The 13,501-nt window shown below is 38.6% G+C and overlaps 1 protein-coding gene across 2 annotated transcripts in view; it reads left to right on the top strand.

Annotated features, from left to right (window-relative positions):
* Window positions 1–13,501, top strand: part of LOC119658368 (Ca(2+)/calmodulin-responsive adenylate cyclase) — a 64,279-nt gene that overhangs the window by 39,211 nt on the left and 11,567 nt on the right. Inside the window, exons 13-19 of one of the 2 annotated variants that reach the window (XM_038065730.1) lie at window positions 5–115; window positions 179–419; window positions 6,582–6,728; window positions 6,798–6,882; window positions 6,944–7,078; window positions 7,518–7,692; window positions 7,751–8,414. In XM_038065730.1, coding sequence (XP_037921658.1) covers window positions 5–115; window positions 179–419; window positions 6,582–6,728; window positions 6,798–6,882; window positions 6,944–7,078; window positions 7,518–7,692; window positions 7,751–8,414 — 1,558 coding nt within the window. Of the gene's footprint in view, window positions 1–4; window positions 116–178; window positions 420–6,566; window positions 6,729–6,797; window positions 6,883–6,943; window positions 7,079–7,517; window positions 7,693–7,750; window positions 8,415–13,501 lie in introns of both variants that reach the window. The other variant, XM_038065729.1, reaches the window with a different exon arrangement.

The raw sequence follows: 13,501 nt of genomic DNA, 5'->3' as shown, positions 1-13,501 counted from the left end.
ATAGATTACCAATCATAATTAAGACCATATTAGTTGTATTCATGGGAGTGGTTTACGCGTTATTCATTGAATTATCACACACCAATATTTTCGACTGCTATGACCATCGTGTCAAGTAAGTACCCTGCAGTGAGATATACTTCAACATCTAATTTTTAACGAAATATTCCTTTCATAGCTCTTCGATCCCTTTACATCTTATCTCGTTAGCTAGAATAATAATATTTATGATAGCGATTCTTGTCCATGGTCGTTTAGTTGAATGGACGGCCCGATTGGATTTCCTCTGGCAATTGCAAGCATCTCAAGAGAAGAAGGAAATGGATGTCCTGCAGGAATCTAACAAACGAATATTGCACAATCTACTTCCCGCGCACGTTGCAGCACACTTTTTGGATAATCAGTTTAGGAGTAATATGGTGAATATATTGCATTCGTATGGTTGTAGAGTTAATCCACTTATCCTTATATTTTTTTTATAAACAATGCCAAGAAGCAAGTGAAGTTTGAGTTTGTTAAAATTAATTTGATCAATCTGGAACATATTTGCATGAAAAACTGTTTCTTTAAAATATTTCTGAAATAGTTAAAACGTTTGATACAATACAGACGCGATATTGAGTCACTTGTTTTTTGGTTTCAAATTTAGGTATTTTCTGATTGAAAATATTGCTTTTAAATGTTAGTACGCCTTAAACGAAAAAAAATCAGAAGAGACTCATAGGCAAATGCCTGGAGAATGGAAAAGTAGTATTCATTTGAAGCAGAACCTTTGAAAGGGAATTAACTAATAACACAACGAAGCCAGCATCCAGTCACGACACAAATCCCTTTGCCCTTTGAGATTTTAACCACGACCTTTCGCTGTGGGTGCCACTTTCAGGACCTGCAACAATATATATGTCCTCAGCATTTCCTGAAAGTCCTGTACATTTACCACTAAGCAATAAGTCTCCGAATGCTCTCGTACTAGATGAGGTAAAAATTTTCCAAACCTACTAGGAGTCAACAAACAAAACAAAACTCTGCTTTATACTTCTGGAAAAAGATCGTTTCTTTCACGGACTCATTCTCAGAACCTACTCAACCGAAGAAAAATCTGAAAAAAACTCTCGAATCCGCCGCCTTAAAGTGCTCCGAAATAGCCTTCATCATCACTTCAAATAAAGCTAACAATAGTATATTAATGTAATTTTTAGTCATTGATTGTAGAATTCCCCTTACGTTCTTCTTAGAATCATGTAGTAATATAGGCTATGGCATAAAGCATAAACCTACTAAGTTTGGTGTAAATCCCACTATTACTAGCAAAGTTGTAGTAGGTCAAAGTGGTCGCTTCAGTACAAACTCTATGACTTTCAATGTCAGTATCATGCTAAAGTGGATATTCTGACATAACATATACATTCCGTGCTACGTACAAATGGAACAAATATTTCGTTAAAAATTTTTATATAAGAAATACAGGAAACCTCCGTGTAAGGAGCCCATAAGCATAAGCACTGACAAAGTACTGAACGTGGATCTTCAGAAAACATCTAAAATTCAAGATGTGATCGCCAGAAAAAAAGCAGGTTTGATAAGGACGGTTTTCATTATTCCTTAAATGTTGCACAGTAATTCACGCCGAATCAGCTGAAGCAGTAACCACATAAAACTGAAGAAACTCTGTACGACCTAAGTAGCCAAGGAAACTCTTCCCTGTACCGACTGATAGCGTTATATCGAAAAATGGCAACAATACCAGTTTGATTTGCTTAAATTCTATAAATTAATCAAAAATCTGAAGATTCAGGGCATTGAATACCACAGATGTGAGCTATTCTAGGGTAGAGGTAATTTCTACATATAGGGTAGGTAGGCAAAAGACTTTGTAAGTAGCTCGAAAATGAAGTCTCTGCTGTTAAGACCTTTCATCCCGCAAAATTTCACCGTTTGGGATAGCAAATAGAGTACCGCTTTTGTTTTCAATGCAAAGTATCCTCAAGGAAACTTTATCTCAGTCGTATGCCTGAAAAGACAAAATCCTGACAATGCGGATGATCTCATCTTCTCCACAACCATCAAGGTGGCGTTTCAAGTTGCCAACTTACGCCACGTTTGGCTATAGTAGACTGCCCGTTTTACACTACCAGCCATGTTAAACAATGCTTTAAATATGAGGGCATATTCGCAAAGCTTATAAATCCAAAAAACAAGAGACCTCAATTGTGAAAGTGAAGGCAACTTTTGGAACAAATGCGCCGGCATGAATTACCCTCCAGGGGATTGAAAAAAACACAAGGAGGTTTAAACATTAAAAAATACAGTGTTTCCGGCTTTTACTCACTGTAAAAATTAAGCGATGGTTTAATTATTTCTACAATTCATCTACTATGGGTATCTAGCGTTAATTTTCCTGGTAAGCCCCTACATCACACTCCTTCAAGTAAACATGTTGGCAAAAAATTACATGTCATCTGACGTAGCGGCGTAAAAAAATGCACGTTTGAATCAGTCAATGCTCCAACTTGATTTTATCGTGGGCATCCAAGGCAAAGGCACGACCCCAAATCCGCACTATGACTTCAAATTTCTCTGATATGGTGATCTTTCTGCGATGTTGATGTTCTGCATATGTTGACCGCATCTAGCGCTTTTCCTCTACAAATTTCTGTAGGAAGATATGCCGATTTGTCATATGTTCGAAGCAGTCCCGCAGACCAGTTCTGCAGTTTTGAGAATTTCTTTGCAGTTTTGAAAATTACTTTGAAGGCACTACGAAGAATAAAATGTTTTGCACTACGAAGGTCAAGAAGCAGAGCTGAAGAGATGTTGATTCAATCTGGATATCTATATGGACCATGGACGCTTTTACCGAACGTCGCCATTGCTCGAGCATCTGGTTTTTAAGGGTGTAATATGTTCACTGGTGATACTCATAATTGTCATGAAACCAAATCTCAAAATTAATATCGCGTAGAATGCAATCGCATCAAACATGAGGTTTTTAATTGGTAATTGGTAACAAACAAATAAGTTTCCGTTTATTTCTTTTGATATGATAGGCCGGACGAATATTTTCATTGAACGAAGTGGACGATGTTGAAGATAAGCTTCCTTAGACAGGATATATGACCCTATCTCCTCAATCTTCTTGTCTGAATGAACTAACTCACCACGCTTCTGTGCTAGCCATGCTCGGGAATGTGGATGTCCTTCAACACTTCAGTATTTCCCGTTTCATTAATAATATTTCGCATGTCATGTGTCCCATACATTGGCACCGCAATTGAATCTGAAATAAAACAGGCACTACGCAAACATTGTGAGCCCGAAGCTGAAATGGAAAAATAAAATTAAGCGGCTAGAACGCTCAAGTAAAAAACACGTGATCCGAATGTCGCAATCAAGAGGAAAGACCCACGACGAATGACATCGTCAATAGATGTATCTCCTGCCCCAGATCTTAGTAAGGCATGGCTTTTGGGATGTCACCTATCTTGGCATCTTCCGGCCATGAAAATTTGCCTCCATGACTCAAGCAACAGGAAATCGCGAGAATGCATTCTTCATCAGTTGAAATGAGAGAACAGAATGGGTATGAAACATTGAGGCTGAAATAGACACAGTTTAGACCGACTACATCCACATTTCATCAAAGTTTAATCTCGCTTGTCGTTCCATATCAACAAAAAAGAAAAAATATCAAATCCTTCAAATAATTGAACCAAGAGATTGTCATTCTATATACAGGTAGGGAAAGATACGGCTTCACTCCAGGCAAATCAGATTTTCTCTTTCCGGCAAGCGATGGAAAAACTGTTGAAATACCATACTTTCATCGACTTTGAGGCCGCGTATGATAACATAGCGAAGGTAAAACTGTACAAAGCCATGAGAGAATTAGGTATCCCAGGCCAGATAAAAGCAACAAGATTACTTTCGAGAGCATTCAACGTCGACAATGGTCGGCCCCCTACATGGGGATGCCCTATCATGCATCCCCTTCAACCTGGCACTGGAAAAAGTGATCCGCGAGCAAATGTTAATGCAAGAGGCGCTGTCCTCTTCAAGTGCACCCAACTACTGGCCTACGTTGACGATATTGACATTATGGGAAGAACAACCTGAGATGGGGGGCTACACATTAATGAGGACAAGACGAGGTACATGGTAGCAATGTCAGCGCCATAAACCAAAGAATGAACAACATGGAATCACACTGGTCAAATGAGAACAATAAATATAGGAGACTACAACTTTAAGACCGTTGAAAATTTCTCCTATCTAGGGTCGAAAATCACAACCGATAACACCTATGACGATGAAATTTGCGCACGGTTGTTAGCTGCCAACATAGCCTATTTCAGCTTATAAAACCTCTTTCGCTCAAAACGTCTCACCATAGGGCTAAAGCTCTTACTGAACAAGACAATGATCTTACCAGTCCTTATGTATTTCTCGAAGACCTGTGTTCTTAGCAAGAAAACTTGCGAATGCGTTCGAGAGAAGAATCCTCCGAAGAATTTTTGGCCTCCTACATGAGGATGGACGATTCCGTAGCCTATATAACGATGAAAACTATGAGCGATACCACGACCGTCTGGTTGTGTATAAAATCCGGCTCAATAGGTTACGGTGGGCGGGTCACCTAATCCGTATGGGTTAGGATAATCCTGCCCGGAAAATTTATAAGGGCAATCTCTATGGTAGAAAAAGAAGACGAGGCAGACCTTGCCTCAGAGGGAGCGATGACGTAGGTCAGGATGTCAGTCAGCTTTTAGGGATATCGAAATGGTGGATCTTGGCGCAAAACCGGGATGTCCGGAGTTCCTTACTAAGGAAAGTCTAGACCGGATACCGGTTATTGCCCCGTTGATGATGATGAAAGATACGGCTCAAAAGTTCGGACGGCAATAGCTTTCAGTCTGTGGCCGCGAACGCGGATGGTATGTTCGAAGGTGAATACAAAATCGCAAGCTTTTAAAATTTAATCCTAAAGGATAGTATAGGAACCTCCTCTACAGTTGCATTCAGTGCTTTCGACCCTGCCGTGAATTGTGAGAGGTTCCTCTTGAGTAGATAATTGAAAACCATGACAAAAGCGAAATGTCATTGAGTCTTGAAAAAAGTGTGGTCGAGTTCATAAGTCCAAAAGATTTGAATTTTATCCGTTGTCTTGGCCTCTGACGATAGAAACTCATCATACCTGAAAATCTTCTAAGTGGAGCCGAGGAAACTTATACTCGAAGACTGTTTTTATTCATTTTAGAAGCGATCTTAAAGTATCATTCGTCAATTCGATGATCGAGATATTTTATGGCTGAAGCCCCGAAGATTCATTTGGTGACTTTAATATGAAGGCTAAATTTTCGAAGGCGATGCGTAGGTGTTAGCAATATTCTTCTAATGTCGCTGATGTTGAAGTTTAATGAAACGAAAGGATTGTTTTTTGATTAGGGACAACCCCGCAACCCAATCTACAGAAAAAATAGGGTTGTCCCTAATCAAAGAACAATCTTTTCGTTTGACTAACTTGCAACTTTAAAAGGTTAACGCGATTATGATAGCGGCTGTTATCGGGACTTCCTTGTTGCAAGTGGAATTTGATTATGAATACATAAATCTAAAGTTGTAAGAATTTTACAGCGATGTCAGTTGTCAAGGAAGATAAGCAATTTGATATTTGTCTGAATTGATCACATCTCGATCACCTTCGCAGGACCGCTATGTCCTATGTTTTTGGATATAAGATGAAGTGGAGCGTCCGGAGTGTCCAGATCGTTGAGTGGTTAGAGCGCAAGGCTATCATACGGATGGTTGCAGTTCAAGTCTCACTGGTAGCAGTGGAATTTGTATCGTGATTTGACGTCGGATACTAGTCGACTCAGCTGTAAATGAGTACCTCAGTCAAATCAGGGTAATAATCTCGGGCGAGTGCAATTGCCTCCTAGAGAGCACTGTAATCCTGTAGTGTACCGTTACGGTCTTGAATGAAGTTCTCTAACACACTTCAAGGCCCTGATCCAATTGGATTGTTGCGCCAACAATTATAATTATTATTAAGGTGAAGTGGCTCGAGTTTAGTCTTGATCCGCTGGAGTTTCTCTGGAATGGTCATTCCTCATATTTAAGTAAAGTAACAAGTTAGTATGCTATCATGTAAGGATCCTTGGTGTAACACCAAACCCTTCAAACGTTTCCTCAGAATTCAGTTTTCAATTTTAAATAACTTTTAAACTGCAATGCGTTATTAAATGAATGCAAATTCCAAATAATAAAAATTGTACAATCAGAAGATACCTAAACTATTCTGTCTGAACTTTTGTTTATTTTTGAAGTGTGAACTACTATTGATATATTTTTTCTACTATCACAGAATGTTATCACTTTTTTAACGATTGTTTGCGACATCTTCTCTACACTGTGCTTCCATATACACGTACATAATGTTTAGTGCATATTTTCTGAGTGTTGAAGAATTTTCAATCTGTAATGTATTACGGAATGAAAGCGTTGTTGCACACTTCAAATTCCCCTACAGCTTGTTTTATTTCGAAGTATTGGTTTGCTAATATTTTTAGGGTAACCCTGGACAGGAGTTATACCATCAAAGCTATGTAAAAGTGGGTGTAATGTTTGCATCTGTGCCCAATTTTCATGAATTTTATACGGAACTGGATGGTTCGGATCAAGGATTGGAATGTTTACGATTACTGAACGAAATCATTGCCGATTTTGATGAAGTATGTATCTTTGAAATTAATTAATTGGAAAGAGAGTTTGAAAAAATAAATATTGTCCCTATTCCACAGCTACTGAAAGAGGATCGCTTTCATGCAATTGATAAAATCAAAACTGTTGGTAGTACATTTATGGCCGCTGTAGGTCTTATTCCAGGTAAATATGCAAATGCTTGGTTTGTGATCTACCGGTTGAAATTAACTAATCTTCCTTATAGAGTACAAAATGAATCCAAGCGACCAAAACTCTATTCGACGACATATGACGGCTTTAGTTGAGTATATAAAAGCCATGAGAATCGCATTACAAGAAATAAATAATCATTCATATAATAACTTTTTGTTGAGAGTAGGTAAGTACCAGGGTTTCTCATTTTTTATGGAAATTTATGTGAATGAAGTTGTTAAGAATGCAATAAATGCCGGGATCATGAAGAAAACGGTTTTATCACAGTCCAATCATGAAACAAGCGTCAATACTTTGAATTTATGTTTAGTCGAATGTTCAAGTTGAAGTGGATGCTTTTTTGACCATCTAAAAAGTCACAAGGAGAAAAGACTCTATTTTGAATATATTTGTTTTCTTGCTATAAAAATGAATAAGGAAACTACTGTCAAACTACTTTATTTGGGATTTGTTTTAAAAAGACTCTCCCTCCAAAATAATGCAACTGAAAATCTGATTCTAGTTATCCACACACAAAACAGAGTGAATAGCATTTTATATTTAGCAATTGCATTACTATGTTAAGTAGTTAACCTACCTTACCTTTTTATACACTTTTTCAACAGGAATAAATATCGGCCAAGTTGTTGCCGGTGTTATTGGTGCTAGAAAGCCCCAATATGATATTTGGGGAAATACTGTAAACGTTGCCAGTCGCATGGATTCCACAGGAATTCCAGGATATACTCAAGTTACACAAGAAGTAGTAGATAGTCTTCAAGGTTCACATTTTGAATTTAGGTATGTAATATCTAACAAGCGCGGCCAATCTTTTTTCACATTGTTTTCTTCGCTACAGATGTCGTGGTCAAATTAAGGTTAAGGGCAAGGGTGATATGATTACTTACTTCCTTTGTGAACAACAAAATAACGCATTAAATGGTGAAGTTCGCAACGCTATGTTGGGAAATCGTCCTAATCAACCGTCAAACTACATGCAACCATCACAGCAGCAACAGGCTACAACACACCAACCTCATCCAGCCGAGTACTATCAGAAACAGTCTCATATCAATGAGAAAAACTATCACCCGAACATGATTAATTCTGAGAGCTATAACATAAAGAAAGATAATTTCAATTATTTAGGAAATCCAAATATTTTACTCAAGGCGCCATCATCCCATCACGATGATCACAGGTACAAATTTAAACAGAACTACAATCGTGAGATGTTGAACCTTCGTGAAAATAACCATAATTACTTTAAAAGAGATCATTACAACACCAATAACTACCATCATAATCATCAGCAATCGCTTCGTGATAATTTCAACATAACTGAAAATCCTAACATTATGAATAATCATGAAAGTTACAATATCAGGGAGAGTTATGGGCAAATGGAAAGCTATAATAATATAAGTAGACGTGATCAATTGAATGTAAGGAACCATTTTAATAACAACTATAGCAGTTGTCGTGAAAATGAACCGCTTTTACATCCTGGCCCGGTAGCCAAGGTAAGTTTTGTTTTATATGCTTATCACTGAACGCGATAAATATCTGGTATCCCTGCAAAGAGGCAACTATCTTGAAGTTTTTGTCTCCATTTCAATCTATCTACCTTTTGTTTATGATATTTATTCTTCTTTTCTTCCAAACATTTGATGATTCTCTACTATTTTTCATTTTCCAGTTTCCGTTTATACTTTTCGAAATAAACACATTAAATATGAAATTGAAGGTAATCGTAGGCCATTGAATTTAGATACAAGGTCATGTACTTGCTAAGCTAATTATAAATTCGACCTTATTAATCCCTTGATTTAAAAACTAGTGTCAGTTACATCCAAATTTTGAGAACGGAGCAGAGAGAAATTTTCCATTGGTAATAAGTTGGTCTAGGTCCTGGTAGGAAACTGTGATAGATTTTTTACTCATCTTTAATTATCTGTTATGTTCTTTACTTTTTACCCTCGTATTTTCCTAATATATTGAAAAAAAATTTGTTTGATGTAAGATATTAGTTTTCCAGCTATCGATGATCTCGTATATTGACGTTGTTACGAAAATAGCGTAGATCACCCATATTTTCATTGTTTCCATGAGTTCGATGTACTGAAATTCCATTCTGAATTTAGTCTGCAATTTGAATATATTAAGGGATACACGGTTCAGCTACCGCCTAAGCTTTTTTGCCCAGAACAACTAGCATTGCTAATTCTTCAGTGATAAGAGTCCTTGCCCTCATTGGGTGGTACATATATCTTGGTCTTTGAATTACAGCTTCTGTTAATCATAAATGATCGTTATCTATAGTTATCTTTTTTTCTTTGGTATGTAGCCTTGTAAACTACGATTAGAGTTCTGAAAATAAGTCCCTTCTCACTTGATTAGTATAGAACGACACTAAATTTTTTTGCCTGTCTTCTTTTTTCTTGTCTAGGTCATGAAATCAATTTTTTTTAATCATTTGTAGTCCGACATGTCTGACTTCTGACTGCAGAGAGATAAATTTTTCCTTGGAAATAAAAACTGGTCCTGCCACTGAATTTACATCGTCTGCGAAGGCTACTCACTAATGTCACCTTTGTAATATGGACTGACTTTACAGGAGTTGCAGTCAGACATTGTGTTGTATATTACGTCGCGGTCGATACTATCGTATGCTTGCCTGTCGTCATAATCCTCTCAGTGCTCAGTGCGCCTGTTTTTTTAAGGTTTCTAACGTTTCAAGCTCTAATGGAATAATCCGAGGTCATTTGCAAAAGCCTCTGCCATCGAATTTCCTCCGAGTCAAGGCTAATTATTTGGTTTCGTAACAATGGTTTCTTCTGGGAATGAAGTGGTAGCTTTTCGTCCAACCTGCAACCTTGAGAACGACTCCGACGCGTTTTTCGCCGCTTCCTGATCTGCAGCAGACTAACTGCCTCCAGCGATCACCACAAGGAATTGTGAGTAGGGTTAGGTGGTGGAACTGTGGATACCCTACATATTACTCTGCAGTACTTCCCCAGTTTTTGATCACCAGCTCTGTTTCCTACTTGACATCAGAATTAGCTCTTGATTCATATTTCGACTTTAGCCGTTGCCTTAGAAGCCGTAGTTATTACCTGGTGCGCTGAGGGATTACATTCACTTGCTATAAGCATCTATTAGCATCGACTTATTTGTTTGGATGATATTCGTAACATCTTAATACTCTTCCTCCATCTAATGGCATTTGCTCTTTTTGCTGCTGGCACCGGTATCCGTTAGTTTTATGATGGCACAAAATGGTTCCCAGGTTCTCAGTTTCAACACCAAGATTAAATTAAAACTGTGTTGCTATTGCACATGGAAAGTACCCACCACAGTTTCTCAAAAGCGGTAAGCCTTCGTCAACATTTGTCGGTGACGTTTCGACGAAGGCCGTTGATGTATATTTCGAGCGAATAACTTGGTCAGCGCAAAGGTGGGTGTGGCAGGTGATTGTTCACACATTAAGGAGGGGCAAAAACTGTATTACAGGCTACGCCATGCAGTGGAATCCACTATCCTAAGATGGCCGACGGCTGGGCCACCCCAAGGGCATATAGTAATAGACATTCATATAAGCGCACTTTGCCTATCGCAAATATGTGAGGTTTACTCTTTTGTTATCATCAAAAGTGAAGAACTTTATATATAACTGATCGCCTCGAGATCTTCTACGCTGGATGAAGTGAATTCGATTATAAGTAATGGTGGATTTTCTTCAGAAATAGGCAATTAGGCGACTGTTTCTATCCATTTCATAGAAATATTAGCGACATTCGTATACGCACATGTTATCAGTGAAAATGAAATTAAGTGATTTTTTTAAAAAGGCTCGTTTCTACGTATTTGAATAAAAGTAAAAACACTTGGTATTCATTCCTTGAAATTATTACTATTAAAATAATTATATAATAGGATTTTTTTAAAAATGACAAAGGTAAAGCGATTATCCAATGACGAGCCAGCTAAAGTGGATTTTCTGAAAGAAGGGGGCTATTCTAATCGCCAAATCGCTGCGAGCGCAATGTTGACCACATTGCCTCCTACAGTGTACCGTTACGGTCTTGAATGAAGTGCTCTAACACACTTCAAGGCCCTGATCGCTAATCGCTGCGAGGATGAATCGAAGTGAGTGCCTCATAAGGAATTATATACGGAAAGGCGATGAGTATGGTATTAAGGCTCCCACTAGGGGTAACACTGCGTCAGAAAATACAAATAGGTCACGAAATAATCGAAAACAACTTTAGTTGTAGGCAAATTAGAGAAAAATTGTATTTATCTGTAAGCCATGCTGCCAGATTACTAAATTTCATCGAAAGTAACAGTATATTTCTGAAAAAGACAATGTCCTCCAATGACCTCCAAAGTGACCACAGATTGGTTTAGGACGAACAAAATTAAGAAATTGGACTGGCCGGCATGCATGATGTTGTAACGAATATACCTCTATGAGATGGACTCATCGGTTAATTATCATAATCATTGACGGTGATGTACAAGTCACTGGTTTCCAATATTATATACCACAATGAGATTGTCGAATTGGTTGTGATGATCGAGTTGATTAAATTTAAGTCTCGATTTCAAATCCCGCTTATCATTTGCACAGCATTAAGTGTGATAATAATGAAAATGAAGCACCGTCCCACGAGCAAGCGAATAGGAAGAAAATAAAAAATAAAAATACATAATAACAAAGGAGACCGCGGTGTGGATATGCTATACTCTTCAAAGATGATATATGAAATCTTCCAGCTTCCTCCTTGCAACTATAATCGCCATTATTTCCGGCTCCTCAAGGACAATTTCATCATTAATTTTTAAATAAAGGATTCCTCTGCGGCTTACGTAAGCCGTAAAAGTGAAATGGTGAAAGAAAAGATGACCTTTAATCTATTTGAATCCCGGTCGCTTAAAGCAGTGCAAGTACAAAGCGGGTGAATTTAAATCTTAACAATCTCGCTCTAATTGAACAAGCTGCTTGCCCTCTTCGCTTTCATATAGCTACCTTTTCAGTAAAACATGAGCTTTGGTCTTGGCGAACGCTTAGTAAGTATATCCGCTTACAGCATCTCAAATCCAATGTTTTGTTTCTCCTAGCCGCAAGGAGCAGGGCTAAACTTAGTGCGGATTTTTTCCGTTTCCGAAATCGAAGGCAGTTGCAAACTCGTGGAGTAAATAATTTATTTCCTCATTTTTCAGAGTTATTCCACTTTCGATCAAACAAAAAATCGTCCTCTTTGCACTTATTCACCACCTGGATTAAGAAAACATAAATCGGTGCTCAGTTACATTCTCAGGAAGAATAATTGATTTTCTTGAAAAAGAACTAAAAATCCAAAAGACTCGGGGTGGGATGAACGGGGGTAATTCCCTTGAATCTGGAATTTTCTCGGGAGCCGGAATAGAAAGACTAACAAAATTAGATTGATTGTTCTATTACACGGTGTGGTTCATAATTTTCATATCCCGTATTTTCTCCGTACCTATTACACAAGTACTTGGAGAAATGACTTCGTTTGCTTTGTGTGGTGGCCTTCGTTCACTGAAAGAAGAAGTCTGAAATACAGAGCAGCAGGTCCTTTTAAGAAGTTATTTCAAAAAATAATGCCTCAAACAAGGCTTGCCTCAGCCCGATCACCCTCGTGGCAGTCAAGTATGTTCTGAACTGAACCTCAGTAACATTTTCACATTTCCTCGATCTGGTTAAGATCAACTGTTTCTAGGCTGATCTTCGCACTAGAGTTCTTCGTCAGAATAACACAACGGCAAATAGTTTTTAGCAGAGCAGCCAGTCATCGTAGTATACTGCATTCCGGGATCACTAAAAATTGCTCTCAGCTTGTAAGGTGTGGGTGTATACGAACCACCGGAAAGTCAACTCTGCCTACGTTGAAGCTTGACTTGAAACTTAGACCCAAACAAAGGAAGTTTTGCTAAACGCTAATGGCTTTCAAGCACTCCTTCATCATCATCAACGGCGCAACAACCGGTATCCGGTCTAGGCCTGCCTTAATAAGGAACTCCAGACATCCCGGTTTTGCGCCGAGGTCCACCAATTCGATATCCCTAAAAGCTGTCTGGCGTCCTGGCCCAGGCCATCGCCCCATCTTAGACAGGGTCTGCCTCGTCTTCTTTTCCTACCATAGATATTGCCCTTATAGACTTTCCGGGTGGGATCAATCCATACGGATTAAGTGACCCGCCCACCGTAACCTATTGAGCCGGATTTTATCCACAACCGGACGGTCATGGTATCGCTCATAGATTTCGTCATTGAATTGAATCGTCCATCCTCATGTAGGGGGCCAAAAATTCTTCGGAGGATTCTTCTCTCGAACGCGGCCAAGAGTTCGCAATTTTTCTTGCTAAGAACCCAAGTTTCCGAGGAATACATGAGGACTGGCAAGATCATAGTCTTGTACAGTAAGAGCTTTGACCCTATGGTGAGACGTTTCGAGCGGAACAGTCTTTGTAAGCTGAAATAGGCTCTGTTGGCTGACAACAACCGTGCGCGGATTTCATCATCGTAGTTGTTATCGGTTGTGACTTTCGACCCTAGATAGGAGAAATTGTCAACGGTCTC

The sequence above is a fragment of the Hermetia illucens genome, chromosome 5 (genome assembly GCF_905115235.1).
Source record: "Hermetia illucens chromosome 5, iHerIll2.2.curated.20191125, whole genome shotgun sequence".
Taxonomy (NCBI): Eukaryota; Metazoa; Arthropoda; class Insecta; order Diptera; family Stratiomyidae; genus Hermetia; species Hermetia illucens.
The sequence above is the reverse complement of the archived record's forward strand: the minus strand, read 5'-3'. Positions and strand labels throughout refer to the sequence as shown.